The sequence below is a fragment of the Apus apus genome, chromosome 12 (genome assembly GCF_020740795.1).
Source record: "Apus apus isolate bApuApu2 chromosome 12, bApuApu2.pri.cur, whole genome shotgun sequence".
Lineage (NCBI taxonomy): Eukaryota > Metazoa > Chordata > Aves > Apodiformes > Apodidae > Apus > Apus apus.
Genome location: NC_067293.1, coordinates 11,362,624 through 11,387,179, shown reverse-complemented (window position 1 = coordinate 11,387,179; position 24,556 = coordinate 11,362,624). Strand labels below are relative to the sequence as shown.

The 24,556-nt window shown below is 40.4% G+C and overlaps 1 protein-coding gene across 1 annotated transcript in view; it reads left to right on the top strand.

Annotated features, from left to right (window-relative positions):
- COL4A6 (collagen type IV alpha 6 chain) overlaps positions 1 to 24,556 on the top strand; it is an 80,692-nt gene that overhangs the window by 37,008 nt on the left and 19,128 nt on the right. Inside the window, exons 3-22 of the mRNA XM_051630608.1 lie at positions 965 to 1,099; positions 2,054 to 2,098; positions 7,716 to 7,832; positions 9,829 to 9,897; positions 11,348 to 11,383; positions 11,773 to 11,835; positions 12,474 to 12,509; positions 12,610 to 12,651; positions 13,251 to 13,343; positions 14,398 to 14,451; positions 15,844 to 15,903; positions 16,792 to 16,836; positions 17,698 to 17,751; positions 18,003 to 18,072; positions 18,760 to 18,870; positions 19,541 to 19,690; positions 21,256 to 21,360; positions 22,251 to 22,411; positions 23,386 to 23,565; positions 24,158 to 24,341. Coding sequence (XP_051486568.1) covers positions 965 to 1,099; positions 2,054 to 2,098; positions 7,716 to 7,832; positions 9,829 to 9,897; positions 11,348 to 11,383; positions 11,773 to 11,835; positions 12,474 to 12,509; positions 12,610 to 12,651; positions 13,251 to 13,343; positions 14,398 to 14,451; positions 15,844 to 15,903; positions 16,792 to 16,836; positions 17,698 to 17,751; positions 18,003 to 18,072; positions 18,760 to 18,870; positions 19,541 to 19,690; positions 21,256 to 21,360; positions 22,251 to 22,411; positions 23,386 to 23,565; positions 24,158 to 24,341 — 1,810 coding nt within the window. The remainder of the gene's footprint in view (positions 1 to 964; positions 1,100 to 2,053; positions 2,099 to 7,715; positions 7,833 to 9,828; positions 9,898 to 11,347; positions 11,384 to 11,772; positions 11,836 to 12,473; positions 12,510 to 12,609; positions 12,652 to 13,250; positions 13,344 to 14,397; positions 14,452 to 15,843; positions 15,904 to 16,791; positions 16,837 to 17,697; positions 17,752 to 18,002; positions 18,073 to 18,759; positions 18,871 to 19,540; positions 19,691 to 21,255; positions 21,361 to 22,250; positions 22,412 to 23,385; positions 23,566 to 24,157; positions 24,342 to 24,556) is intronic.

Sequence of the window (24,556 nt, the reverse complement as noted above, 5' to 3'; positions counted from 1 at the left end):
TTTTTAAATTTATTTTTTTTTAATCTTCCTCCTCTATTCTTTATCTTTTAATGTAAGGCTTTATTCTTTGCATGAATAATTTCATGTAGCCCACTGACTGTCTTGCCAGTGGAAAGCATAGTTCTAAACTGCCATTTTCTACTGATACTTTGGGAGTGTCAGCTGTTGATCTTTTCAGATTCTTTCAAAATGAAACAAATGGAAAGTACAATAGTGTTGATATAAAACTCTGTGTTAAGTGTTCAGCTGCGAAGAGGCAGCTTCTGAGACAAATTAAAAAATCAGAGCACCTACAGCAATTTTTTTAAAACATTATCTTTTTTCAGAAACAAGTACCAGGCTACTTTGCACATCCATGTAGTGATAGAACAATGAAAGTTCATCAGTGCCGTATGAATCGGCGCAGCTGTAGAAAAGGCTGCCATCTTCGGGCAATGCTCAGTCATTGCACCCTTCTTTTTGTGCGCAAGAAAATCCACACCCTGACTGTAAGGTAACCAGGAGAGCACAGTGGAATCATTGTGGTAGTTTCAAATACTCTAAAATGGGCTTTCTGACTGAATGTGACCCACGCACTTCTTGCATCTTCTGTTATCCTTTTGTTCTGCTTGATTTTGCATAAGCAAAATGTTTTTGAACTTTGCCACTTGGAAATAGAGGTGCAAACTCAAAAAGAAGCCCAGTTTAATCTAAAAGCACTGTTGTCTTCCTCTGTTCCTTCCTACAGCAATATGAGTAGTAATAAATCTTCCAGGAGAAAGGGAAGGTGTCTTACTAGTACTTATGACTTGTCTGAAATAACATCTAAACACTCTTTAGCTGGGAATGTACAGAAGGAGTTTCAGGATGTCCTTACTACTACCTTGAGAAGTATCAAATTGTATTAAAGACTGAGTTGGATAGAGTAATCACAAAGGAGTTTGTGAACATTGTGCCCTGGCTTATTTTTGTCGTCGTGTATTAGGGTCGACCAGGACCAATTGGGCTTCAAGGACCGATAGGTGCACCTGGATTTACTGGCCCAGAAGGTTTGCCAGGAGCAAAAGGTGAGAGAGGAGCAGTGGGCCCCCCTGGACCAGCTGGACAGAAAGGTGACAAGGTAAGCTCAACTGTGACTTTTCTTTTTTTCCCCTGCAACAAATCAGATATTGTCTGATGTGAGAACTGGGATGAGATTCCTGCTCTCCTGCCTATGCAGTTGAAGGAAAGCAATGTTTCAAGGACAACAACTTGCAAACTAAAAAATCAGAGGAAGTCCTGCATGCTTGCCTAGTTTCTAAAATCTGAAGGAAGTCTGGGACATCAGGACAAGGGCTTAAATCCTGGGACTATCCGAGAGCATCTTGCCAGTGTACTTGATGCAAGGTGCTCAGGTCATAGGTGCAAATACGAAAAAGACAAATAGTTTAGGTACCAGGACCTGTAGAGCAGAGTTTGTCTTCCATGTTTTCCCAGCTAGGTGAGGTAGCTAGATGAAAACTAGCTCAATTGTACTTTCACATGCAGCAGTTTTGGCTGAATACCCTGCTTGCACAGTCTGTTTTGCTACTATTCAGAGCAGAGCAGTAGAACCAACAAGGTGATCATTACATGCAACTCAGCCAGGGGTGGTCTGAAGTTAATATGGTGGTCTCTGTATCTCTGGGTGGTGCTATCCAAGGGTAGACAAAAAGCCCGTAAGTCCTGTTGAAATTCCTGGAAGGTCAAGAGTGACACAGAGAGTTAAGCTTATACTGGATTGTTTTTTTTTCCTGGCATCTTGTTTTCCCCAGATGTGCAGTAGGAGATTAGATTTTTACTTTAAATTGCATGATTAAACATTCCTGAAACACTCATTTGGCATTCAGTCAGGCTCAGATGCTCAGTTCCTATCTTCATTGGCCTCTGTGGCCAGAGAGAATCTGTATGAGATAGTTTGCTTCTTTTTTTTTTTTTTTTTTTTTTAAATCTGAAGTCCAAGACTGAAGATGTTGAAGTGAAAAGTATCTCACAAGAAACTGAAATATACAAATTGATGAAATTAAATATAATGTGTACTATTTTTTTTCTTCAGGGCCCAATGGGAGTTCCAGGATTTCAAGGCATCAATGGGATCCCAGTAAGTTTACATATGTAAATATTAATCACCAGAACATTAGTCAGAACCACAATTACATAAGCACTTATTGTGCTTATGAATGGGCTGTCGTAACATATGCATTGTGTATTGTGCAAGTGTTTGCTTCTCTCTGAAGGGAAATGGTAGTGTTTGTTAGTCTACTTGGTGGTGCCATGCTGGTTTGGAAGAGGCTTGGATCCTGTTAGGGGACCACAGGAAGTTAATACGTATCAGGAAGTGAACCCAAGTTGCATGGGAATCCACTGCATCATTGATAAGCTTTTCTTTCAGCACTGTATTTTCCCAGCACCATGTCTAGAAAACTCTGTATCATAAAATCGTAGATTTATGGAGCTGAGGGGACCTCAGACAGTCAAAAAGGCATGATCAGCTGTGCTTCAGGACAATTTTAGTATGTTTCCTAATCAGTTCCTAAAACCTTGTAATGATGGAGACTTTAACTTCTCTTTTAGAAAAGCTTTGCTAATGCCTGATTTCACTCTTTCCTTCTGCAATTTAACCCTCTTTGTTCTCATCTTACTCATCACAGACAGAGAGCAGATTGTTCCCTTTTACTTAGTGGTAGCCTTCTGCTAGGTGATAGCTGTTACCAGATGTCCCTTAATCTTATTTTCCTATGACATGGACAAAAACAGTGATTAGAGCTGAGGCCCTCCAGACAATCCTTACTTCTCTCTAGGTGCTAGTTCTGGTTTAGGTCTGAGCCTTTCAGAAACCTAAGACAGGAAAGAGACAATTGCTGGATTTTCTGGGTGATAGGGGTAGGTAAATACTTTCCTTGACCATCAAGGATTTTTTTGTTTGCTTCACTCTTTAGAACATTTGAATTCTAGTGGCAGTTTTTTCCTTTACCATACAATGTACCTAGAGTATTTGGACCAGCGTTCTTTTGCTTTTGTTTTACCCAGTGATTCTTGCAAAGATGTCTTACAGACACTACCTCAGAGGAGTTTTAAGTGGGACAGCTTTAGAAGTTGCCCCAAACTTCCTTGTGCTCTCTACAGTTTTTAGCTCATCCTTCTTTTTTCTTCTGGTATTACAATTCTTTTTCTTTTTTTGACATTTTTCCATCTTCTGTGTCCTTGAGCCTTCAGACTATCTCATCTTCCCTACTTCCTCAGCTGGCCAACAGAGCTCCAAGAGTTGAGCTGTGTTTTCTTACTTCCTATCAAAAACTGAATTGTTTTGATAGATTGGCTGAAAATGCACAGTTGGCTCTGTAAATGAGCTTGCTGATTCCAGTTCCTTCCTGGCCCTTGTCCTTCTCTCCCCCTCCACTCATCCTTGCCTGTTTTCTCTCCTGCTCTACTCCCTTGCTGCTTTCTTTTTTTTCTTTTCCCACCAGCCAACTCTCTACTTCTGAAGAGAACAAGCTGTTCCCATAATACTTAATTTAATTGAACACACTGTGGGAACATGCTGTTCTCAGGGTATTTTTCAGATGAGGCACTGGAGAAAGGGGATTCCCAACAATGAGGAGGGGCAGAGATACAGCAGCAGCCATTGCCAGATAGTTGGCAGCGACAGGCACTCCATGGAGGGAGCAGGGGAGGTAGATGTGAGGATGCAAAGCCTCCAGCATATGCAGAACTACCTTGCTGGCTTTGCAGTGTTCTGCAGGTGGGCATCTCTGCTGCTCACAAACAGCAAAGTGCTCATCACTGCAGCTCTTCTGTGTCACAATTTCAGGACAGAAAAAGAGAAAAGGGAAATTAATTCATACTGTTTACATTCTAGCCATCAAGGTAAATACTTCCATTCTAGGGTGAAAATAGCAGCCAGTGCTGCTTGAGAAAATACTTACACTTTTGTCAGTTGCAGGATGGGGATTAGTTGTGATTTGTTGTGAAATGTATATGGACATTGTATGGATGTGTGAAATGCAGAACAAAGGGAAGAGAGTCTATGTGTGCTGATACCTATAAGAGAGAAGCAAAAATGATATTGCTATCCCTGCACAAGAATTAGTATCTTAATATGAAGAGAGATTCTTTGTAGTGTGCAGGTATGTTAGCGTGGGCAGGTATATTTTAGTCATGGCCAAAGGGCTTCTAGGCTGTAATTCAGAGGGAAATCCCACTATTGACCTTGAGGGAAGTGGTTTTCCACAGAGTTCCCTCGAGGAATGCTGGTGGCAAGTAAATCATGTTGTTGCAGCTGGCCTGACTAATCCCTTTAACCTAATAAATACAGCAGCTACATGTGTTTATTGCTAGCCTTTCTGTGTCTCACTGTACATGAAACCCTCAAATCCTTAGCCCTACTCAAGAAGTTTATTTTTTCCCATTGGACAAGATTCAAGGACACCTCTGGCAAAGGCTGGAACTGGAGCCAGCAGATGCATATAGCTTTTCATGAACTATCCAATAAATATTTGTATGAGAAGTAAGCCCTTTTCTGTACTGTGAAAACTAGAGCTACATGGAGAGGCAAATTTCTGCATTTTGTGACCCTCCTAGAGGAAATGCAAAAAGGCCACTTTGTCATAGCCATCCATGAAACTGCTTATTCAGTTAGTTTTGTGTTCACTCTTAGTTGCATTTGTTTCCTTGTTTTTAAATATTTAAGCTGTCCTGTTGGGATTGCCTTTGTGCTGTTTCATTTAGTAAAGAGGCCCCTTGGGATCACACTGTTAGTTTATGAGCAAGAGTTAGATAAAGAACAGTTTCCTTATCTGTCTCACAGGGAATGTCCCCTTTTGTGAGAACAGAGGGCACAAGTGATCTCTCCTGCCTGTGTTTTAACTCAGATCTGTTATCTAGTCACCCTGCTATGTTTAAGCAAAGCCTGTGAAAGTCTTTTGCCTTAGTCTTTAAGGTGCTTGTGCTGAATTGGCATATCTGCCAAAACAGGAATTAGAGGCAGTGTGAGTAGTGAATCTATTAACCACTGTTTTTTCAGGTCAAAATAGATTTTAAAATCAGGATTTAAAAACCCTTGGCAAAAGGCTCATTTAAGCCAGAATTTTACAACTCTCAAGCAAGTCCATTGTGGGTGCTCAGTATCACCTCAGGTAAGGCTATTAAAGCATTGTGAACTCTCATAGCAGTTTAACTAGAAATCAGGAAATCCTTTGGATTTTTTTCATAAAGCAAAAGAGATGGCATGTGTATGTGTGTCAGTCTGTGTGATGTTGGCTCACAACCACAGGCATGGATGCCAGGCAGTTAAGTGACCGGGCCACAGAATTATTTACCACACATAAGAAGTCACTGTGGCCAGCACACTTTACATCCTCTCTTTCTGAGCCCTTCTCACATATTAGGAGAATACCAAAATCCTTTGGGCCTAATACAGACTGTTTGGGGCCAAGAGTTAGGAGATCTCACCCAAAGAGTTTCCCAAAACATGAGACCACCAGTCAGCTGCCTGCCATGGGCTGGCTCTTGGCCACCACTAAAGGCTCAGCAGCTTGGCTCCCTGTTGTCCAGCTCTGAGGGGCAGATGTTGGTTGTTCAGCTTCACTAAACCTAGCAGCTGGTCACCTTATGTTGTAACCAGATACATGTGCACTTGTTCCACATTGCCCCTGGTTTTGTTGATGTTGTAAACAAAGTAAAAGAACTGATAGACATTAACCTCTCTGGCCTCCCTCTGCAGTTACAGCCTGTCCTGTCAGAGGCTTGCTGCTCTTGGCTATGATATCCTACGTATCGATGGAGGAGGGTGGATTGCCATTAATTTGTTCTTGCTTTGGGAACCAGGTGGAATAATTTCTAAGTGGCAGTAAACTGGTGCTTCAGCCTCTTCCTGTCACTTCACTAGAGTCTGGCAAGTCCTTGCTTGTGCACCACATGTGGGTGTTTTGACAGACTTTAATCATCAGGGCAACTGATGCTATGTATGCAGTGGTGCCTGATGCTAATGCTTTGGAATTACTTCATTCCATGTCCTGCGGCTTTGTTTAATCTCAAATTTATACTTGTCAGATGAGCTATCTTGATTCTCTAGTGGAGACACACTACAATTATTCACTTTGTACCTTATTGACTGAGAGAGAGCAGATCTGGGCTCTCTCTCCTCACCATTTTGTTGACACAAGTCACAATACAGTTGCCGAAGGACTGAGGAGCTCATCTGGCTTAAAATCAACCCCATTAAGAACAGTTATTTCTCAGCTGTGTTGGTTTCCTGCTCCAACTCACCTATTTCACTTGTGCTTATCCAGCTCAGGGAAAAGAGGTAGGTGCTAGTAAGCCAGAGTGCACAGTGGCCCTCCTGACAGTGGCTGAGACAGGTGATCAGCTTTAGTATTTACTTAATTATGGCCTAAGTTGCTGTGCATCCTTAGGAAAGTCATTCTGCTACTGTGTGCCTCCAGCTTCTCATATGTAAAATGAAGATTTGAACAATACCACATTTTTGCAAGGCATTTTAAGATCCAGAGATAAAAAGCTTTACACTACAGCAAAGTTCTCACTGAGTTTGGTAAGAGCATATGCTATTGGCTTGGACTTGGAAGACCTTTAGCAACACAAATGTGTTTTGTTTTAAGTGTCAGGCATGAAGGATTGTTAATGTTCTGCTTTATTTCCATTTTATCCGTGTTTATTTTTTTACTTTCCTAGTGTGAGTCATAACTTGTTTAATGTCATATCTTAAGGATGAATCTTTGGGATCAAACAAAAGTACTTTTGGGATGAGTCAAGATCATGGTGTACAGAAGGGAGGGAGAGAACTATCAGTTCCTGCTACTATCTCCATGAGTTTCATTTTTCTTCCTGCCACAAAACACTGAGAGCCATGGAACTCATTTCTATAAAAAGGAAGATAGAATAAGGCTGCATTTCTGTGTTTTGCCTACACAAACCCATAAGACACTGAGGGAAAAGTAACTGATCTTTGCACCAGTACCATGCTGAATAAACTCCAGTCAATTTAATAGAGCTACCCCAGAGCAAAAGAGGTGTGAAATTAGAATTAGGTAAAATTGTTTTCTGTGCTACTTGATTAATAATTGACCATTACAAATACTTTACTTTAAATGTGGTTAGTTTAATTAGGTCTTTCTCCAAGGTGCTTTCTCTAAGGCCTTAAGTTTCAAATAACAATAAGAGCTGTTTTGCTTGAGTGGTTTGATGCTGGAGCTGTAACATCTGTTGAACTATTAAAGGAAAGAATCCACACTGGAAAGGAAGAGAAGTCACTGAAATTTTAAGCAGTTTGGAATTATAAATGCTCAGTATTGTTGAGTCTGCCTCTGCCCTTGTTTTTATGTGAGTGACTTCCATTTCTGGTGTCAGGTGCACCCTTGCGTGCTGTTTGACACTGTTATATGCTGTGTATTTCAGACTGCTGTGGGATGAGTATTGCCCTTTTGGGACCTACTCATGCACAAGTTATGTACTTCAGAAAATTACCCCTTGGAGAAAACGATAATTAAATGAATGCAGTTAATGTTCTAGGATTTCAGCTTTGGGAAGGATGAACAATGCTGGCCAGACAAGCTAGTTCTGTTGCAGTCTGCCATATGTGGGAGTTGTGTGTTTCTTTTGTTTTGTATTCCCATTTGAAAGGTATCAGTTTTCCAGAGACAGTATTACTAATCAAATAATGCATCCTGTCAGTCATTCACTCTTTTTTTCCCTTTACACAGGGTCACCCTGGACAATCTGGACCTAGAGGTCTGCCTGGCCTTGATGGATGCAATGGTACCACTGGGAGTCCTGGAGTTTCTGGATCAGATGGGTTTCCTGGCCTTCCTGGGCTGCCTGTAGGTCCCAATTTGAATATGGTGTTTTGTAGTCACTAAAGCAGGATTTGCTTTTCGTGCCATTATTGGAAAAGTAACTCCCAAGTACTTAGGAAGAACACTAATAACTCTTAAGTTTATTAGCATCATTATTAGAGCTCAGCATCTTTGAGGATAAAATGAAGAGACTGAGAATTCATTATGTTCCCACACCAAGTTACACCATTGTCATTGGCAGTATTCAAGCTAACTCAGAAGTTTTTGAGAACCATGAAGTGTCAAATATCCTCCACCTGGCACATTTCAAGTTAGTGGATGCTGATTGAGGAAAGGATGTTCTCACGTGTTCAAATCTGTGCACCAAATGTTGTGCGCCTTCCTCCAGGTCTTAATACAGCCAAAAAGGTTCAGTCTTACTGAATATCCATAGCATTTACTTTCCAGGGCATGTTTTACTTTTGAAAACACTTCTCTACAAGGTTAATTTTTTTTTCTAAACTGTGCTAAGAAATCTCTACATGTCATCCAGCCTTGAAATTCATATGCTGTTGAAAAATACGGAAGCAATAAGATAAAATTAAAGTACTGTTTTCTGAAGCAACTGATTTAGTTGTACTGCTGCACAAATATCCATTTTGTAATGCTTGGAGGGTTACATTTTTGGCAAGAAAAGCTCCTTGGATCAGCCAACCCCTCTGAAATTAAGTTGACAATTAAATGAAATCACTTCAGATAAATTGGATAGGATGATCAATGTTAAAATAAATTGGGTAAATCTAGAATTGTAATGACAGCTTTTTCAGCAGATTCGTGACGTCTACCAGTTTTTTCTCTCATTGATTCTAAACAAAATTTGGTGATTTACAGTATTAAACGAGAGACAGAATCATAGAATGGTTTGAGTTCAAAGAGACCTGAAATATCATCAAGATCTAACCCCCCTGCATGGTCAGGGACACCTCCCACTTAGACCAGGTTGCTCCAAGCCCCATCCAGCCTGGCCTTGAACACTTTCAGGGCTGGGGCATCCGCAGCTTCTCTGGGCAACCTGGGCCAGTGTCTCACAACCCTCACAGGAAAGAATTTCTTCCTAATGTCTCATCTAAATCTCCCCTTTCAATCTAATGCCATTACCTCTTGTCCTATCACTGCACTCCCTGATAAAAAGTCCCTCCCCATCTTTCCCATAGGCCCCTTCAGGTACTGGAAGGTGCTATAAGGTCTCTCTGGAGCCTTCTCATCTCTAGGCTAAACAAGCCCAGCTCTCTCAACCTTTCCTCACAGGATAGGTGCTCTAGCTCCCTGATCATCATGGCCCTCTGGACCTGCTCCAGCAGGTCCATGTCTTTCCTGTGCTGAGGATCTCCATGTGGGATCTCACTAGAGCAGAGGGACAGAATAGCCTCCCTTGACTTGCTTGTTATGCTGCTTTTGATGCAGCCCAGGATATGGTTGGCTTTGCATGCTGCAAGCACACATTACCAGCTCATGTCCAGTTTTTTATCCACCAGCACCCCCATGTCCTTCTCCACAGGACTGTTCTCAATCCACTCATCACCCAGCCTGATGAGTTGTTTGGGTTTGTCCCAACTCAGGGTGCAGGACCTTGCACTTGGCCTTGGTGAATGAGGTTCACAGAGGCCCACCTCTCTAGCCTGTCAAGATCCCTCTGGATGGCACTGATACGTTTATGAACAGGAGGGTTACACCATGTCAGACAGATTAATATAGGTTCTTAGAAGTTGTTGAAGGCCTAAAATGAAAGGGAAATCTAATATAAACAGGAAAATACCAGAGAAAATATTTGCAGGGCTTTGTTTTTCTAAAGCTGCAGGAAGTCTTAAGTTCTCATGATACCACAGCTTCTTTGGCAAAGCTGGAGTGGTACTTTTGCAGTTCACTGAAGCCAGGAGTTTGCTTTGTTCATTAAGCTGAATGTACATTATTTCAAAACTAAATCAGTATTTTTTCCAGGAATTTATTTTTTACTTTTTCTTTTTTTTTTTTTCTTAATCAGGGTCGTCCTGGCCCAAAAGGTCTTAAAGGAGAACCTGTTTTTGTTCAGGGCAGTCTTAAAGGAATGAAGGTAAGACTTGTCATCACATAGCAGAAAATGAAGTGCAAGAAACTCTCTGATGTCCAACAGGTTGCAGGGCTGATGCTGCAGGTTAGCTCATGAAGTTAGATGTGGGTATCCTGGACATGGCAGGATGCAAAGCTGTGAAAAAGGCCTCATAACAACTTAATTAATGGTAACAGACCACAACTTGGTTTTTCCAGAACTTGGCATTGCTTGGTCTCTGCAGAGATCTTGTCCATCCCACACTGGGATGCTGGGACATGGCTCACCCTGCTACCACTCAGCTTAGTTGTGGGTCCTTCACTTGTCTCTGGAGAGCTGGTGCCACTTATTTTTGGTGTCAAACCACAGATGTGAGGAATTTTTGTAAGCTGATGAGGTAGCATGTGTGTTCCTAGATGCAGATGTTGCAAAAGAGGGCCCCTTCACCTATGCTCTCTTGTAGCTGACATCTTTGCATGTGCCAGGTCTGTTGAAATAGCAGCTCAGGAAACTTGTGTATGTTAAGATTTCTACTCACAGACCCCAGCTGTCTCCTGGTGGTTTTCCTAATGGGAGATACTTGTAAGTCATATTCAGTCATATTCTGCATTTAAATACAAGAATATCATATCCCACTCACAGTATTTCGTCTTTTGCTGCTGTGAAGTCAGGATTTTACTCTTATTTAGTAATGACCTTGCCCTGACATGTTTGTATTGTGGCTGTCATTTTATTTCCTGTACAGAAATTACAAACTATGGATGGCCAATTTCAGTTTATTGTTCAGAACAGTGATTGGGTTCTTGAATACACTCATGTAAAAGATTTGGTTCTTTGTCACCTTGAAATAAACACTCACCAGCTTACCATGGTTTTTATTTTTGCCAGAAGTACTAAGTTTGGAATACATCTCCAAAGGATTCAGTACCTCTTCTGATATTAAATTTAGCAACATTTAGCCACCTCATGTTTCATTGAATATTGAAAAAGAAAATTGTTATGTCATGTAAGGACCCTCACACTGACTTAGTTGGTCAAAATGTAGAAGTTTTCTTTATTTCTGTTCACATAATATAGACTCGTAAGTTGGTAAAAGTTAAATAGATCTTTATTTACTTCAGTCTTTATGGGAAATACAAATAATTGTATATAAAAATGTTACACTTTTACACATTTTATAGTGGTTTTGCAGTGAAATTTTTTATAGTGTTTTTCAATTTTTTACAGGCTTTTTTCATGACACTTTAATTTCTCTTAGTACCAATAAATAAATTATTGTAATTTCCCCAGAGTTCTGGAATCTCTCTGTTGCTCCATTTAAATGTGGAGGCACAGATGTCAAAATATCTTCCCATTTGCAGTGGATCTGTTATTAACTAACAGCAAATACTTCTATTTATACAAAACTTAATATGCTTTATAGTTTGTTGTACTAACATAGTATAATTTTTACTCATGCATTTATAATTCTTAGGGAGAAAATGGTCTTCCTGGATTGGATGGAGTTTCTGTAAGTTATTTAATTTGGGGAATAATGATTTTAAAGAATATGAAGGAGGCATTTTTTATTGCATTGATGTTATGAGGGGATCTACATTATAGTAGAGTCAGGTTTTTGCTGTTCCATTTTTCATTTTTAAATCAAAACTGTCTTCTACCATTGAACTCTGTAACTTTGATTTTCAAAATGCATCTAATATATGAAATGGATTGTTAGAGCATTTAAATTGGCATACTTAATGTTTCCTGAGACTCACTTTGTCATTGTTTGGGGTTTGATTTTTTAAATATTTTTGTGTTGCTGGTTGGACCTGGTGATCTCAGAGGTCCTTTCCAACCCTGATGATTCTGTGATGGGGCATGTGCTACAAATTCTGAATGTCTGGTGTTGTTTTACAGGGTCCAAAAGGTTTTCCAGGCCCAACAGGCCCTGCAGGCCCCATAGGATTACCAGGTTTGCAGGTAAGATACCACAACTGTTGAAAATCTCAGCAGTTTTTCCTCCTTGCCTGTGTTTGTGTTGTGACAATGAGCAAAAGTGTGTCTGCACCCAAAAGGACTGAGCACAGCTGGCTTCAAACATAGAATAGTTGAACTCAGTTTAATCTCATCACAAGAAGGAAGGCTCCTCTCTAGGGCAGTATTCAGAGCAGCAACCATGAATGAGGGCTCCAGCAAAGTCCTAGAGTTCCATCTGCAAACACGGCATTATACTATTCTGAGGACTTCGTCATGTCAGGACTAGAGGAATTATGCTGACCTCTGCATGTCTGGAGCCTTTGTCATCAGGAAATATGCTGAAGGGTTGTTTTTTTAAGGTAATAGAAGAAGAGCTTCCATTAGGCAGAGGTAAAAACAAACTACATGTTTGTGCTTTTAAGTTGAAATTTGCTCTTAATTAACCACAGTACTGAAGGGCAGTGTTGTCTGTTATAGATGTAAAGACTTGAAGATCATCAGTGTAACTGTGCATCAGTTACTTTTGCTTTGGGGGCAAGAGGTGAAAGTTCAGGTACCACTGCAGATGCCAACATTACTCCAATTGCATGCATGCTAATTAAGTAAAAAGAAATAAAATCTTGATCTTTTTTCATATTCAGGGTCCAATGGGTCCCCCTGGGCCACCAGGGCCAAAAGTAAGTACCTTTCCTGTCTTCTCTCTATGCCTGAGTGTTGGCTTTTTTAACAGTGCTGTGGGCTTAGATGATAGTGATGCTGTTGGTTTTTCTTTCCTAGGGTAACATGGGATTAGGCTTTCAAGGAGAGAAAGGAGAAAAGGTAGGTGAAACGTGTTCTGTTATGGAAAGAGCAAGAAATAATATTCTAGCGTTCACTTGTAGCTTGATCCTTTAGAAAATGGGTAGATTCTAGTGTTTTCTTACTTTCCTCTTTAATTTCTTCTCTTGGCCTGAATGACAGTCCAAATACTAAGGAGTCTTGCTGGTCCCTTATATATTGGTACACAAAAAAAGGGATGAGAGCCTTTTCTGGATGAAGAGGGGGAAAGGGGAAAATCTCAGTTCAGTGCAGTGTTTTAATGGCCTTCAATAGCCATTGTCTAATGTGTTGTTTCAAAAGCTGAGCTTTTTTGTTGCTGTTGTTTTGTGGTTTGGGGTTTTTTGGTTTCTTGTTGGATTTATTTTTTTTTTGGCCATGTTTTATATCCACACATCTTTGGAAACAGATTTAATGCATTTTTTTAATCTTAATTTCTAGTCTGATCTTTTGACTTCCATATCCAAACTCCTGTGCCATCATTCAAGCGTGCAGATATTATTTATGTGGGATATAATTAGAGTTTTTCTGATTTACAAGCCGCTTTCATAGGCAATCAAACATGTTCTGCCCATGTTAGTATTTTCCTCTTTTGCCAACAGGGTGATGTAGGCCTGCCTGGCCCTCCAGGTCCCCCACCATCCACTGGAATACTGGAGTTCATGGGATTTCCAAAAGGCAAGCAAGGAGAAAAGGTCTGTGAATTCAGTTTGCAAACCCTCCCTATGTGCCTTCATTCAAGGCTGAATGAAATTACTGGATAGTGAGGGCTGTTATATTTCCAAATCAAAATAATTTTCTATACTAGTTCAATCTGCCACATGGCTGTTGAATAAAAAATATTCTTAACTCCAGGGCATTGTGAAGCACTGGAGGATGCACACCTCTCAGAAGGAGAAATCTGAAAGCTATTTAAAGGTTTTCATTAATTCTAACAATAAATGAACCGTAGTTTGTTTCTGGTGGCCCTGTGAAATTGTGTCAACCAAAGCAAAAAACTCAAACCCTTTTAGAAACAGAAATAAAAAGCTCCCACTCTTTTGCTTTGGCTCTGATGCACACTGCTCTGAAATAATCAGATATTTTTCTTTGTTATCCGGTGTTACCAGTTTGTTATCAGTTTTTATTCAGATAATATTTAGTTCATCAGTGTTTTAATAAAAGCTTTATGGATCTTGAGGTAAAGATTGTCTAAGTACATGAAATATAGGCATACTGAATTAAACTGGGACATATACAGGCTGGTTGTGAGACCGGTCCGAGCTTGCCTAAGCCCCTTCATAAGTGGTGAGAGATTCTGCCTTACATGGTGGAGGTACAGTAGTGTGAGGTGAGATTCAAACAAATGCCATTCCTTTTGGTTCACTCTTGAATTTGTAAGCAGGGTTGTGAAGACATTATGCTGTCTCATCATGGGCTATTTTGCTGCTTTCCGTGAAATACTGAGCAAGTATTCAGATCCCACAGTGATAATATGAAATGCTTCTAGTTTGACATCTAGCAGTGGAGGACAGCAGCACAACAGTGGTCTTTGAAGCCATGGCAAGTGGTCACAGACAGTATTTTGCATGCACTGACACTGTGCCGAGGGACACTTTATCTGGCTAACGATGAAACAAAGGAAGTGTACTTGCCCACAAGCAAATTGAAAGGGCTTATTTTAGGAGTCAAGAGCATGATGGGTGGATTGGGGAAAGTCTTGCTTTCACGGGTACAGTCATTTTTTGTGTTTACTCTGCCCCTTGTCAGGGTGAGCCAGGGCCTCGAGGATTCCCTGGAGACAAAGGATTGCCTGGCCTGCCGGTAAGGACAGAGGAGAGTTTTTAATGTGTCTAACATGGATTAGATGGTTCAACAACCTCTGAATGGCTCACAAGGTCTCTACAGGAGTTCCTAGGCATGATATCACTTTGAAAAACAGACTAAAATGTCCACAAGACTTTTTGAAGATTGTAACTGTAACTTGATAGGTTTTTTGTCCTGGAAATACAAAGAAAATAATGCTATTCTACTGCAGATGTTACCAAGCAGCCATGATTTCAGTTCGTGTAGTCTGCAGTTTGCAGCAGAGATCTGCAAGTAGACCCTGTACATGGCCACTTGATGTCAGTGTTTCTTGAGCTCCTGCAGAATGGTAGACATATTTTTTAAATATATTTTTTTCTTTAATTATGTCTAAACATATTTTTTGTCATTTTACTTGAAAGTCATCATACACATGTAGATCTTTGTCTGTCTATATTTGTCCAGTTTTAAAATGGATTATTTAACATTAGTGCTCATGAACTCAGAAATGTGTAGCATCTTCTCTGTATCAATCAAGAACAACAATTTATACCTGGATTCCAGAGAGCTATTTCCCAGCTTATAACCTTTTGTAAACATAGGTTATTTTGATAAGTTTAGGGAATAAATATTTTATGGAACTAATGACTAATAAGATAAATTGTTTTCCACTTTCTTCAATGTACAGATGTTTTTAGTAGAAAGACGTCAGTAAAAACCTGTACATGGAGTGCAGTTTGTTATAAACCCTTCTGGACATGTTCCATAATGTGCATGTTTAGCTTTATGCATCACAAGAGGCCCATTGAAGCTGCTGGGGTAGAACATGTGTGAACTTAACCGCAACCATAAGATATTTCAAGATTGAAGCTTGAAAATTGCTTAACTACTGTAACTCTTGCTGAAATTAATCCTGATGTTCTATCTCTGGATTTGATACTTCTTGCTGATTGGGAAAACCACCAAGTATTTCCAAATGTTGAGCATGAAAATGCTATTTTTGAGTCATTCTTAGACTATAGGAAAGGGTGCTCTGAGCAATCGAGCTGCAGTTTAAAAAACAGGATTTGAAATACTTTTTGGATGTAGAATACAACGCAGAGTGGCAATGGCAGGACTTTGCTGCTCATAGCAGGGGCTTACTTGGATATGCTACTGAAGTTGTGCTGTGGTTTAAATGACTGGAAGTAATGGAAAATTACAAAGATAATGTACTGCATATACTGCCAAGTCTGATTGATACAGGCTGTCTTTCTGGGGCAGAAAGACAGCCAGAAGAAACAGTCAGTTCCCCTTGTCTTTCAGTTTTACTGTTTACATTCATAGGTGGATTTGTGCTCGTTTTATCTTTGGGCTGTGCTGTTCAGTTCCAAAACTAAGCACAGATTTAATGTTGACATTTTTCCTCAGGGCTTTGGAGGTGTTGGAGAAAAAGGAGAAAAAGGTGTGCCTGGCTTACCTGGTGGCAGGGTACGTAACTTTACAAAGACCTTAAATGCCTGTTTTTAAACACATGAATGGTCTTTCATCATCAGACGCATTTAGGAGTCTCAGACATTGGACTGGGTTCCATAGTAGCCATTGCCATACAACAACAGAACCAATAGATAGTTCCTACCTTAGTAAAGTCTCAGATTAAAGGTGAGATGAAAGATGTATACAGAAAAGCCAGTCCAAGACAATAATGCAGAAGTAATGAGTGGATATCTTAATACATTTTTTTTAAACTTCACAGAAAAGGAAGCTTGCAGGAGGTCAAATGAAGATACTAAAGAGGCCTTGCAGGAGTGTTAGGGAGCCCTTAACCAGCCATGAGAGAACAAAGATAGATATTTGGGGAAGAAATGGGCAAGCTGGCAATAGATGTTGGTCTAACTAGTCAATGAATGTGGTCATGAACAGCATGCTCAATCACATGCCAGCCATAGATTCTTCAAACCACTGTGTCCCTGCAAAGATGTCCTTATACACAACAGTAAGACCACAGAATACTGTTCTGCATGTGCAGAATAAATTGTCAAGACAGAAAGTCTTGATTGCATTGGGTTTCATGGTTTTATAATTGCAAACTACCTACCTAACTTCCTAGTAAACTGAGACAGCATGACTTGTTTAACTTGAACTACTGATTAGAAAGACAACTACTAGAGAAAATCAAACAGACTCCTTTTATCAGTTATTCTACTGAATTTTTTCCATTATGATTGTTAATCTTGGGAGGATATATATAAAGCAGTAGCTTCTCCTTTTGCAAATTTTACATTTTCTTCTTTGATGCTGAGATATTTGGAGTCTGATATAATAAGAGCAGACTGAGATGGAGCCTCTGAAAGTTAATGGTTTTTTTTCTCTTTCTAGGGTCTTTTGGGACTGGATGGATCTGATGGGATTCCAGGGAGAAAGGTGAAATTTATTTTAATTTTTGCTGCACTTGCAGAAACCATCAAACTGTTTAAGATCTACTGACTCCCTTATCTAATGGCTCCAAGTTCTCTGATGGATGAATGCACCTACCTCTTTGAATTAGGGAGAATTAACTAGAAAGTCCACATAAAACTCTAGATTCTTTTAACTGTCTCTGTAGCTCTCCCTACATATTCAGAGGACTACCTCCACAGACTGGAAATTTTACATTCCATCCTGGAACAATCAACTGTCTTACTTTTCCCTTTTTGGGAGTGGAAATGGCCAGGTGATCAAGTGGCTGAAAACACGTTAAAGCACTTCCACTTGTAGATACAGTAGTGTAAGCAACTTTCAGAAATACAATTTTAATTTTGCAGCCTGGAATTCAGTCACATATTTTGTTTTATGTATGTCTTTTTCAAGACATGCTGAAAGTGATGGTATCTCCAATATAATCTAATTCATATCTATATGTTAAAGTTATGTGATTAAAACAAAGCCCTTTATGACAAGTTTCTCAACAGTATTGTGTATGGGCTATCTTGGGGCCTACAGCTGACCAAGACTTTAGAATCACAGGCAAGGTTTAAAGTTAAGATTTCCTGCTCCAGAGCTCTTGGGATATCCCATTTTGTCGGCAGTGGCAGTGGGGTTTGTGATCCATTCAGTGCCAGGCTGAGTGGTGAGAAATTGATGCCATCGCTTTTGTCTTTCTTTATTTCTTCTGCAGATATTTATTAGGACAGTGAATTTAGTTTGTGATTCAAGTGCAGGCACTGCAGATGTCTCAGCCAACAAATAATGCCACTTGTCTTATTGTATCACTGTGTAATAGTGTTTCCCTGTGGGAATTCGCAGGGTCATCCAGGTCTTCCAGGCTATCCAGGACTGGATGGAGTCGAAGGCATGAAGGTAACTTCTCACATGAAAATATTAAAGCACTGCTTTTTAAAAGATACTTGCATGAATAAGTAGGTGTCATTGCCTCAATCAAATCTCTTCTTTACCTCTGTATCACTGTAACTTTCATTGTCTCAGTTCCTCGTTGACTTTATTCTGAAGGATAAAAATTAATTGTTGCTGAACTAAGAACACTCAGATATTTTAATACCTTTACAATGTTCACCCATCTGAATGTGGTGTGAATCCCTTTTCTTCAACAGGGTGAATTAGGTGACATTGGTCCCCCAGGCCCTCCTATTGTTATTGACAGGGAAGGTGTAGTCATTTCAGGTACATGTTTCCATTTTATTTTGAAACTAGTCATAAGCACTTTTTCTGATCCAACTTTCCTCTTACTATATTTTACCACTTTTCTACATTATGTACTGGGTCTAACCCATCCTTGTTATTTTTCCTTTCTGTATTGTTGGCATACAGATACATGTTGTCCCATATTTATAACTTCAGAGTTTGCAATAAATTGTTCATCCTCACATTGCAGAGTATGTTTCAAGGCAGAATGAAATGTACTGCCTGGGAGGCTGTCTGTGAATGAGCTCAGGGAAGCCCTGTGTGTCTACCTGTGTGCCTTTCTTCAGTGTAAGAAAAAAGGACAAATTACTCCCTTTTGTTGCTTGGAAATGGGTACTCTGAATGACATTCTGCTATTATTTGTTGTTCAATGTGGTAAGAGTATTATGACTTTAAATAAATGAGCTCAATGCCACAGCTGAATGAAGCCTGGATGGGAACAGTCTCTGAAGGGAACAGATTGTGTGATCTCTCCTGTTCTTCCTCCTTCACTTGCAGTCAGGTTTGAAACAACCTCTGACTTTGACTAACAGTCTTACTGCTAATGGCTTTGCGACCTTTGCTGTCAATGAGATCTGTGGCCACTAGGGTAGTTGACTAAAGAGAGTCTGTCAGCAGAAATTCTCATGAGATTTTCCTCCCTGTTTTTCTGTATTTGCCTAATAGGTGCCCCAGGTGACCCTGGAAGCCCAGGAATACCTGGTCCTCCAGGAGATGAAGGGATCAGTGGTTTACCAGGCCTTCCAGGAGCTCCAGGGTTTCCAGGCCTGAAAAGAGGTAAAGCAGCTCCTAACAGTGCCCCTAGCAGGCTGTTCCCTGTGTGTGTTGGTGAGAAGACTCTGGATAGTGGCCTGGAGATGATGAAGATACCGTACCTCATTTTATGAGGTACAGTAACCAGTACCTCATTTTATTTCAAATGAGTTGATTGGCAGAACATTTCCTACATTTGAAATAATAGCAAATGTTTTCAAAGATATTTTTAAAAATCGCTTTTCATGGTTGAAATGGAGAGATAATATATTGGCTAAACCCACTGTAGGTGGAACCCATTTGTCCCATCAAAGATGTCACTTTAAAGTTTCTATTTCACTTGAATATAATCTGTAAAGTCCTGGGCTGCAAAGATCCAGAGACTAGGACCTGCTAAAGAAATTATCTCACTCAAAGGAAATCAGAAAATAAAGAAACCACAGTCCTACAAAGTGAATTGTCTGATCAGTGGGACTTAAATGGAGTCCAGTGAAGTTTTTTGGATGACTGAAGAGTGTGCACTTGGGGGAGCCAGTTGGTGCCTCCTATTAGTAGGTTTTCTTTTGTATGCACTTATAAATTGCTCTGTGCTAACATGTTTGCAGTTCAGGGCACAGCAGTAATTTTCACAACATTAAAAATACCCAAATGTGTTTGTTGCTGGAGAGCTGCTCATTGTGTCATTGTTGTCTAGATGGAATGGGCCCTGGAGGGTCTCCAGGTATTCCAGGTGTGAAGGGTGAAGTGGGAGAACCAGGAAGAGCAACGATTGGATTACCAGGCACTCGTGGCAGAGAGGGTTTACCAGGTCTGCCAGGAGCACCAGGATTGCCTGGTTCACCACGTATGTATATTTTTAACATCTAATTCCAAGTGAAACAAGATAAATAATCATATATGTATTTATTTATTTGCCAGTGAGGATTATTCATCTATCTCAAATGTTTAGTTGACACCTCATTGTGGTTGTAACTCACAACTTTACATATGTATATCAGCAGCCACCCCTCTGAAGTAATCAAATGCAGCTAATTATTGTTAATGTGGTAGCCTGAGAGACTGAAGCGTGAGGCTTTGTAGGCACAATTTATGACACAAAGGACTTTGAAGTTCTAGGCTAGTCTCCTACTGGGTTACGTGAAGAATTGACCATGACTGTTATGAGCACCTGGGGTAAATGTCTAGTCTTGTGAGTAGGTTACCAGGAGTCAAATAGGGTGCCTGAAAAGACAGTTTTCAGAACTAAGGACATATGAATTTATTTTTACATATTCGTATGTACAGATGCCCAGATTGGATTAATTATGCATTGTTTTGTTTTCCTCAGAAACTGAGTATTACATGAAAAGGGTTCATTTTACACAAACCTTGTGTTTTACCCTTCTGCCATAAACTGAGTTCAAGCAACCTGTTTTATTTTTGAAAGCCAGCTTTTCAAAAACAGGGCACACTCCAGTGATGGTGCCAGTGAGCATGGAATGATTTTCTGTGAAGAAGAAATAAGTGCTCTCTTATCAATACTGTTTGCTAGTCAAATCTGGCTCATTTTTCTGCCGAGTCTGTAAAGCTCTTGTAGCATTTTTTAGCTGATGGTTGCAATTTGTTTCCCTGGAACATCAGATGGTGCTGGTCAGCACTCCATCTTACTGTTGTCATTGAGGGGAAGGGTTTTCAGACACAGTAGTTTTAGATTAAGTTAGATCACTTTCCACTGCTGTTTCTGTCAGCTCATGTTTCATTCTATTCAGCATATAGAGAGATGTTGAAAATAACACTTCAGTTATAAAGTGAGAAACAGGGAAAATCAGCTAAACCTTTTTGCCATTTTAATTTCTTTCCTGAGCTGCAGCCACATAGTGAGAAGCCAAGGAGCTCTGCAGAGGGCAGGTAGCCCTGAGGATGACTCTACCATGCCAAGCAGCAGCAGCAGAGAACACTGCTTGTGTGTTACAGCTTGTGTGCCAACAAAAAGGACGGTAGCCAGTCATCATAATCACCAGTACATTAATTTGTCCCTTCAACTTCTATCCATCCAAGCCTTAGCTTCTCGCAGAGCTGCAGTGGCACATTGGCCATGGACTAAGTAATTTGACCTTCTTTATACAACCCATGTGCAGTTTGGTTAGTTCTTTGGCCAACTGTTAAGTTTGAAAAAGTGCAGTGGTAGAGCAGTTTGCATACTGCATCCACATTGTGAGAGCTTTTGCTTTTCTGTCTGAGAAGCTGGAAGCAAACATATGGCACAGGATTGTAGCCTGTGATTTCAGCCAAGTTACATCTACTTGTAACTTCCACAGTTGTAGTTTGATCCGGTGCTATTTCTATCAGTTGCATAACTGACATTGTAAGCAATTAATGAGCTGCAAATCTGGCCTTCTTATGGCTTTTGCTTGCTTCTTTCCACTATAGGCCCTTCGTTCCGCCCAGACACGATCCTGGATGGAAGGACTGGGGCCCCAGGGGAGCCTGGGCAAAGAGGGCTGCCAGGAGGTTTGGGTCCAAAGGGGTTTAAAGGTAATTGATACTTGTTCTTGGAGAGCCTTTTAGCAGTCATTTGGCCTCAGAAAGGTATTAACACATGGGTAATATCCTAAGGGATAAGGTAGAAGTGTCTTTATGGAAAATCACAGGAGGCTCAGATGGATTAGAGCAAACAGCCTTTACAGTTTAGAGAGAGTTGTGCCCAGCACTGCCAACAAAATCCTAGTTCCTACTCTTCTCAAGCAAATAAGCAGATAGACATCTCATACCCAGAAAATGAGCTGGGTAAGTTATACTTTAAAGCCAGAAGACATAATGAGATGTAGAAATAAAATCTTGTTCACCGCTTTTTGCAATATAAGCTGTAAACAACAGAAAATTTAATTTTATTCTCCTCTGTGCTAAAAATGAGGAGAATTTAGGTCCTAGAGTGTGGAGGAACCAGTGGCAAAAGCCATGATGCACGTCACTGTGCTTTGTGATTGTTTAGATCCATGGCCAGTTATGATTCAGGGAAATATAAAGATATCCAGCTGAGGGTCGTTGTAACTTACTGTGAGTGACAGCATGGATTTGTTTCCTTTGAGATATAGCAATCTCTTTAAAAAAAAAAACAACCCATAAGACTTCTGTCCTAAAGCCATCAGTTTAGGAGTCTAAACCTTTGGAAAGAGGTCAAGAAGTGCTGAGGTTTGTGTTCCACCTGGTAATTTGTTCATGGGCCTTGTGCACAAATTATCCTGGACCAAACCTGAGCTCCACTTGCTTGACAGTTGACACCTGAGCAGAGCAGGGACAAAGTCAATGCATATGAGAATGGCTTTGTCCTAATTCAGTCAAATAACTGCTTTTGGAGCTCTTGCAACTGAAAAGGATCTTTATCCAAATTAAACTGAATTTGCAGTTTTGATTGTATTTTCCAGGAGAGGCAGGTGATTGTGCTTGTGATGGAGGATTTACAAGAGCTGGTCTAAAAGGAATCTCAGGTCCACCAGGACCATCGGGAAACCCTGGTGTGCCTGGGATTAAGGGCATTGGTGGAGACCCAGGCACTGTGGGTGCACCAGGACTACGAGGCCCTCCGGTAAGGCAGGAAGAGTTTGTATTGGCTGTCATGAATAAAAGTAGAAAAATTGCCCAAGAGCAATTGCTGGTGTTGATTGTAGTGAAAACAGAACACATTTTTAGCATAATTTCTTCTACTTGTTTGGATTTAAAAAACAAAACAAAACAACTGTGAAAAGAAGCTGAAAGTAGAGAAGTTGTCACCTATAGAAAAACTGGAGAAATGGTTCTTAATTTCTGAGAACTGCATGATGTTTAGCAGTCAAGAGAAAAACAGTAATGATTATTCATCCCGGGACTTCTTAGCATACATGGGTTAGACCCAGGGTTCTTCCTAAGTGAGGGCTGGCTGGGGAAGCAGATACACATCTGCATGGAAAGAAGAAGAAAAATTCAAATGGTGAGATCTGTCCACATCATTGCTCATGGCTGTAAAAACTGTGTGCCATAGATGCAGTCTCTTTCTCAGCTGCTGTGCAGTAGATACATTAGCCAGAGTTGAGCTGTGTTTTTTATGAGACAGCAATCATAACAAACAGGAATTCCCAAAGTGCTGAGCATTGCTCATTGACAGATTTACTTTTGAAAATCATCGTCCACAAGTCTTTTGTCTTCAGAGTATTTTTATCAGTATCTGTAACTGCAGCACACCAAGTAATAGGGAAGAAGATTCAATATTTGGGCCCTGTTTGTATCGTGAGTGATGTAATGTTTCCCAGATGCCATCCAAGATTGCTGTCACTATAGTGCTATATACCAGGGTTTGGCTTGCCACTCTAAAGCTGTAGTGACTTAACTGAAACATTTGGAAATAATCAAAGCTCCTCTTTGTTTTGGGTTTGGTTTTTTTTGTTGTAGTGTATACAGTAGAAAAACTCTTTGGAGATTCTTTCCAGCTCCAGTCATTGTGACCTGACTTCATGTGACATTTTAAGAAGCAAAGCCTTTTATCTGCTTGTTTGTATTCCTGTTTTTTAATCTTCTGTTCTGTAGGCTTTGGCTGGTCAGCAAGGTCTTCCAGGCCTTAAGGGAGAAAAAGGGGATTCATCCTATGCAGCAGGCAAAGGTGCACGTGGCGACCGTGGTGCAACAGCACCCAGAGGACCTTCAGGCATCCCAGGAACCCCTGGCAGGGATGGACTTCCAGGGTTGCCAGGTCCACCAGGCCCTCCAGTAAGTTCAGATTAGTTTTAGCAGCAGTGCTTTGGAATTGGAGTAAGGAACAGAGACAATATAAAAGCCTGGCTTACTAGTCCTGATTACCCTGTGGTAAGTCTCCATGTGCATAAAAACCTCACAGTTCCTGAGCACAAATTGGTCTTGATCAGGATTAATAATTGGCACTCATTATGCCTCTGGCTGCCCAGGCGAAAGATAAGCTTTCAGTAGTGGGTAGACTCTAATGCTGTTTTTCTTGTGTCCTAAAAGATAAAAGACACCGTAGGCATAATTATGAGTCAAATCTTGGAATAGAAAAAATCACAATAGAATCTTTTGAATTAAAAAGAAACGAAATGTCTTTCAGAATATGTAATATTTTAGTTTTGGCAAATACAGCTTAAAATATTATATTTAATAGTCACTGAGTCTTCCTCCATTTTGAAACAATGGATAATTTTCAGTGGTTTCCATGTACCTTCCCAGGTCCATCTGAACCTTGTACAGAACTGACCAAACTCTTAGGCATTTGTTAAAATGATAAATGGTGTGTATTCTTCCTACATCTCCTTGATTTTTCAACTGGAATTGTCTTTGCTGTGCACAGGGTGATGGTGGTCTAGGTTTTCCAGGTGAAAAAGGACTGCCAGGATTGCCTGGTTCCAAGGGCCATCGTGGAGAAACTGGTTCTCCTGGCATTGGATATCCAGGTCCTAGTGGAGTTCGTGGGCCGCCAGGTGACCCAGGAATGGACGGATTTCCAGGACAGGCAGGTCTTCCAGGCCCTGCAGGTATGTGTTGCTGGGTCTCCTGTTGTTTTGAAAAGGTGAAAAGCTGCTACAAGTCAGATGGCACTCACGCAGCAGTCACAGCTTTCTCAAGTTGTCATGCTCAGGAGGACACAGATAATAAGCAACAAATACTCAAACAGTTCTCTAATCTTAAAGAGTGTTGGATGGAGCTACTCACAGACTATTGCAGGATGTTGTTAGGAAGGTTGATAAAA